This window comes from Rhipicephalus microplus, chromosome 2 (assembly GCF_043290135.1).
Source record: "Rhipicephalus microplus isolate Deutch F79 chromosome 2, USDA_Rmic, whole genome shotgun sequence".
NCBI classification, from domain to species: Eukaryota; Metazoa; Arthropoda; class Arachnida; order Ixodida; family Ixodidae; genus Rhipicephalus; species Rhipicephalus microplus.
In genome coordinates this window covers 90,378,965-90,384,964 of record NC_134701.1, presented here as the reverse complement: position 1 = coordinate 90,384,964, position 6,000 = coordinate 90,378,965, and the positions used below count along the sequence as shown (strand labels likewise).

General features: G+C 42.5%; 1 protein-coding gene across 1 annotated transcript in view; it reads right to left on the bottom strand.

Annotated features, from left to right (window-relative positions):
• Positions 1 to 923: 923 nt before the first annotated feature.
• The window catches only part of RpLP0-like (ribosomal protein LP0-like), a 109,854-nt gene continuing 104,777 nt past the window's right edge, over positions 924 to 6,000 (bottom strand). Inside the window, exon 8 of the mRNA XM_037422069.2 lies at positions 924 to 1,260. Within this exon, the coding sequence (XP_037277966.2) occupies positions 943 to 1,260 (318 nt within the window). The 3' untranslated portion in view covers positions 924 to 942. The remainder of the gene's footprint in view (positions 1,261 to 6,000) is intronic.

The following is a 6,000-nucleotide window of genomic DNA, read 5'->3' as shown; positions in this document are numbered from 1 at the left end:
GCAAGCAGCATGGTTAGCATCACCGAAGCTCACGCGCTACCCCGCTGTGGGGCACTAGTTTCCTATGGTATTTAGGCGAGTGTATCAAACTGACTAAAAAATGTACAGAATTAATGATGCTGGTATTAATTGCATCATGCATCAGAGCACTTACAATCAAACTTCGGGAAAACCAGATGGAAAGCTACATCAGAATAGCACAACGATGCTACTGTAAGAACTTGGAAACATAATTTTTTTTCATATTTCTTGATCAATTTTGATGAACCTTGCTCAGTTAATGCGTAATTGTGTGCAGGTTTCAAGTACACAATTATTTTTTAGCACAGTATGATGTGTACTCCTTAAAATACAAGATATTTCACATTTGAAATAAATAAACTGGGCAAGTTTCGTCACCGACGAAAAAAAAAATTTTTTTTTTTAAAGACTGTAACTCCTTATGCTTGGTGCTTGGATATGCCAAGTCAGATGCTAGGTCGACATACTCTCGTACATTTCCCCTTGTAAATGCTAAGCTCCATTAAGCATGAGGAATAAAATGTCTTAGCTCAGAGCCATATCACTATCCAGAATAAACTACACTACAAGTATAACTGATAAGTGATGGACATCTGTGTTGAAAGGAAACTACGCTTTGACTTTTCGGTTAGCCAACAGAGACTACTCCCGCTCTAAAAAGCTCCCTCGACTTTTGACAGCGGGGACCTCAGTAGATATGCCTGTGAGTTACAGACGTTAGACATGACCAACACGAAAGATACATCAAATGAACTTAAGAAATACACTGGACCAAGTCGTAGTCCTCTTCATTTTTTTTTTGTCATATCTTAGATCGCTTTTGCGCTGGTTAGATGTTTCTAACAGTTTCACTCACAAGTGAAACTCCCTTACTTTCCACACACCAATCTGCAGTGCTTGGATGATTTCTAAAACCACAATTTATTTCTTTTTCTTTGACCTAACTGCAACTTTCTTCGGCCTTTGCTTGACCACATCTTCTGCGCTGTTCAAGGAAGTGTCGCTTTCTTCACCAGCACTGTCCAAGTCCTCTTCCTCTTCTTCACTGCCGTTGTCAGCATCATCATCTTCGCTTTCGTTGTCCTCTGCTGCGAGCTTCTGTCGCTTCTTTCCTCGTACAGACCTGTTCTTCTTGCCAAACTCGTTGGGACTCTCACACAGCACCTCGCAGGTTCCATCTGAATTCCACAGGAACTCCATAGTGATCTTGAAGGTGGCCATCTTGATGCCCAATAGTTTCTGCACATGGAGATAAAAGAAAAAAAAGTGATTAGGTTAACTACTGCAATGAATGAGCTTACCAAGGTTACTGCAACTTTCACTCAACAAGTGAAGGCCCTATTTGGCTGTAGAGGCAATAGATTCATTCAATAAACATGCACAGCTTAGTTGTAACGAGATCTGCAAGGGGCTACAGACACTCGATGACACTATCATCACTACCGCAAAGTGAAAGCACTAACACTGAGAGCAACGCACAAAATGATTTGAGAAAGGTTCATAGTTTTATCAGCCCAATACACTGCCAGATACAAATTAAATTAACGAGCACACTGTCTGCAAGCACAGAGATGCTGCATTCAACAACAGCTAACACATTCATATACTTTGATTTTTCTGAATGCATACACACATTCTGTTCTTGTTTTCATCAAGAGCCGCGGAAAAGCCACAATTCTTTGTTGTCCTGCGACTTCCTTTCCAATGCGATCGTGGCAAGAGACCTCTGTGTACTGTACTACAGGAACAATGAGGTAAACCATTCAATCAGTTTATACAGATAATTATCACAGAACTTTATTGCCATTAGTTTTGGCACCATAGGTTAACTACAAGAAAATAAAGTAAGGTTTCAAGCTTTTTTTTCTGAATCTCGTGCAAAGCCAGCACATGAACATTGCTGTAATGTCACGAATTCAGTCTTTCTGTGCATTTTGGCCACACTGACACAATGAAAATCACTTCAACTGGTTTGGTTGGGTTTTTGAGACCCTTATAGCATAACAAAAAAGATTTTTAAATTATCAACAATTAGCGAGGCCCTAGCAGACACTGTCAATATCTACAACATCAATGCGAGCTGATGCAGAAACCCGAAGGCAGCGCCGCCTCCTGTATTTTATTATTTTCACGTCTTCTGGCTTACCAAAAAGCTTTGCAGACACATTGGTGCTTGTGGAACTGTGAAATTGTACTTTGCTGACACGATAAAAATTGTTTTTCTCCTTAGTGCCTCTTCTATTTATCCGAAATGTGGTGTGCGCAGGCCCCTTCACACGTACCGCCGCCAACATTGCGACATGCGTACCTGACAATAATTATTTCACTGACAATACCACTGACAATACATTGTTCATATTTTAAGATGCTGCAGGCAAGTTTTATGCCAATGTGCACACCTCTGCTGAGATGCTTGTCATGTTCTGCCATGCACGAGTTTTGTGACATTGTGCACGCTTCGCATAAGGTTTGAACAAAGCTACTGCGTGGCGCACTGGCTGTGAAAGAAACCGTGGTTGCTCATGGCACGATCATAGGAAGTGTCTCCACAGTTTTGAAAGCACACCACGATCGGAGCTGCCACACAGTTGTCGAGAGGCGCGCTGCCGAAAGACGCCAAATCGGGAGAAATCTGATATATGCTGCCGCTACTGCAGATGCCAGCTGGCTCACTGAGGCAAGATCACGAACGGCAACCATGCAGTTTCGATGGCATGTGGCAGAACTACATGCCAGTCACACCACTGTTTTGACAAATTGCCCCGAAAGCTGCAGTCGCTGTCTACGCTATGCCCGCGTGGATAACGTGCGTGAATAAAACAAAGCAAGTCTGCCGCAGTTACTTGTTTGCCAGCTCAATAGTAAATGGCAATTGGTCTTTTCTGAAGCCTGCCCCCTACACACTGTCAGATGCATTGGTAAAGGTAAGCATTCATAGGCACGCTATAAAGACAGTGAAGAGGACTTCGTCGTTTTGTTTCGGTAAGTTTGGAATGCCATTTCCACTCCTTTGCATAGAGCACCTGCAGAGCTTCACTAAAGAACAGCAAGTTGGTTCACGCTCAGCGAGTTGGTTTACAGTGTTTCTGGCTAAATGTAACTAAGGTAACAATAAAATAATCCATGAGCTTGGACGGATTAAAAAACAAGTATCAATAAAAGGAGTCTCGACATAAAAGCTCTAGCAATATTGGACTTACATTACACTGCTGGAATATGTGTCGCCTCCACAATAGCTGCCACAAATACAGCCTAACATGCAATTTAATTTGTTCTGAAACTCCCTTATATTATAACTAACAGAAGAAAATTTTATGAGCACCCAACACAAAGTACGCCTATGCCTTTTCAGGTCAGTTGGGCATCTGGGTACGGTGTGGTGTAAAACATAAAACTGGTGCAGTTGGCATGGCTATTGCACCCATGGATGCATGACAAATCAAGGCAGTGGTTTGCAGGTACTGGAAAAAAAGCATGCCAGCATTTTACTGTAACACGGGTGAAACTCTACTGCATGTGAGTTGCCTTAGACAGGTTTCGCACAAAACTCGAGATTTCTTTTGTTCACAAGGCAACTAACATAGGAGGTATAGTTGGTAGCGCATGGTCTTTAGAATGCCAGCGTAAATGTACGAGCCAGTGAGGGAAAAAAAAAAGCTCACTAGGTCCCTTATGAAGGCCATCCATCTTTTCTTCTCAGACAATGCACTGATGCCAAACCACTGCCGCTTGAATGCTTCTTGCACCTAATTAGAAGCTATGTACCAACAGGCCCAACACCACACTCTTCGACCTAACAAGCTTTTGCACTACTTCCAAGATCGAAGCACCCAACCTCGTTTCTGCACTGCCTCCATGATCAGACCACATTTGACCAAGCTTCGATGTCATGTGGCGACATTATGCGACATTACGTCACGTGACGACACAGTAACATCATGATGATGCCACAAGTTTTGGTGATCTGTGATGTCACTGCAATGTGATGTGGTGACATAATGTAATGGTGATTCTTCTAATCACTCGTCTCCAATGCTGCGGCGCGCTAACAACGGACAGTTATAGTTTAGCATTAGTGTGATAGCAGGGGTTAAGGGAATAGCATAAGTGTTACACAAAGATATGTTGCGGACAGCACATTATACTTCAGCAGGGTAGAGTTGACATGCCCAATCTGGGACGGTGGCGCCACCTAGCGGAATGTGAATGTATTCATCATCATCATCAGCCTGACTAAGTCCACTGCAGGACAAAGGCCTCTCCCAGTCAACTCGGTCCTGTGCTTACTGCTGCCAATTTATACCCGCAAACCTCCTAATCTCATCTGCCCACCTAACCTTCTGTCATCCCCTAACCCGCTTGCCTTCTCTGGGAATCCAGTTAGTTACCCTTAATGACCAGCGGTTATCCTGTCTACGCGCTACATGCCCGGCCCATGTCCATTTCCTCTTCTTGATTTCAACTATGATATCCTTAACCCCCGTTTGTTCCCTAATCCACTCGGCTCTCTTCTTGTCTTTTAAGGTTACACCTACCATTTTTCTTTCCATTGCTCGCTGCGTTGTCTTGAATTTAAGCTGAACCCTCTTTGTAAGTCTCCAGGTTTCTGCTCCAAAGCAAAGTACCGGCAAGATGCAGCTGTTATATACCTTCCTCTTGAGAGATAGTGGCCATCTACCTGTCATGATTTGAGAGTGCTTGCTAAATGTGCTACACCACATTCTTATTCTTCTAGTTACTTATATTGTGGTTCAGCTTTGCGGTTATTACCTGCCCAAAGTGGACATAGTCTTTTACAACTTAAAAGTGCACTATTACCCATCTCGAAGCGCTGCTCTCTTCCGAGGTTATTGTACATTACTTCCGTTTTCTGCAGTTTTAAGACACACCTTTCTGCTCTTGTCTAACTCCGTAATCATGAGTTGCAATTCGTCCCGAGTTACTCAGCAATGCAATGTCGTCGGTCAAGCGCAGGTTACTAAGGTACTCTCCATTAACTCTTAACTCCATTAACTGTTCCCATTCTAGGCCTCACAAAACCTCCTGTAAGCAAGCGGTAAACAGCATTGGGGATATTGTATCCCCCTGCCTTACACCATTCTTGATTGGTGTTCTGTTGCTTTCTTTATGGAGCAATATGGTAGCAGTTGATCCCCTGTATATTTATATATACTTCACCAACGTCCTGATTCCGCAGTGTCTGCATGACTGCTGATATTTCTAGTGAATCAAATGCCTTCGCGTAATCTATGAAGGCTGTGTATAGTGATTGCCAATATTCTGAGCATTTCTCTATTACCTGACTGAATAGAGAAATGCAATAATAGAAAGTACAAAAAAAGAACTGAGAATGCTCGCCTGTATCCCCACATGCAGCAACTTTTTTTTAGTAGAAAGAAAAGTAAATAAAAAAGTATATAAATATGAACTATCCATTAAAATCGCACATTATTATGTTACAGATTTGTTTGCACTGATCGTCTAGTTAGGCCTAGGAACGTTCAAAATGGGAAGTCATTTAAAAACTGGGCTAAGTTATCAGTAAAGCTTGGTCGTTGAAGACACTTGAAGGCAAGCGAAGTTATTTTGTACAGTTGTTAGCTACGAAAGAAGTGCATCCATTGCTACCAATGCTTTAGATGCTGCTGAGCAGCATCTAAAAATTCCACCATGTTTTAACGTACACTACGTAGACCACGCAAGCATGGCAACACTAAATCTGTAAAATAGCGTGCTTGTGGTACACACTACGGGTCTTTTAGCATACTGCACAGGCACATATCGATCCCGCTATTCTGGTAAGCCCATCATTCCACTAGGCCTGCTAAAATGTAACTGTCTAATGCCACTGCTTAGATATCTCGTTTTATGAGGCATTTAAGGCTTTGTTCTTAAAACAACATCTTGGCCTTTCTAAGAAAACACGCCCTGCAGTGAGCAGACAGTGCTTATAAACAACTCAGCCAAGTCCTACAGTCT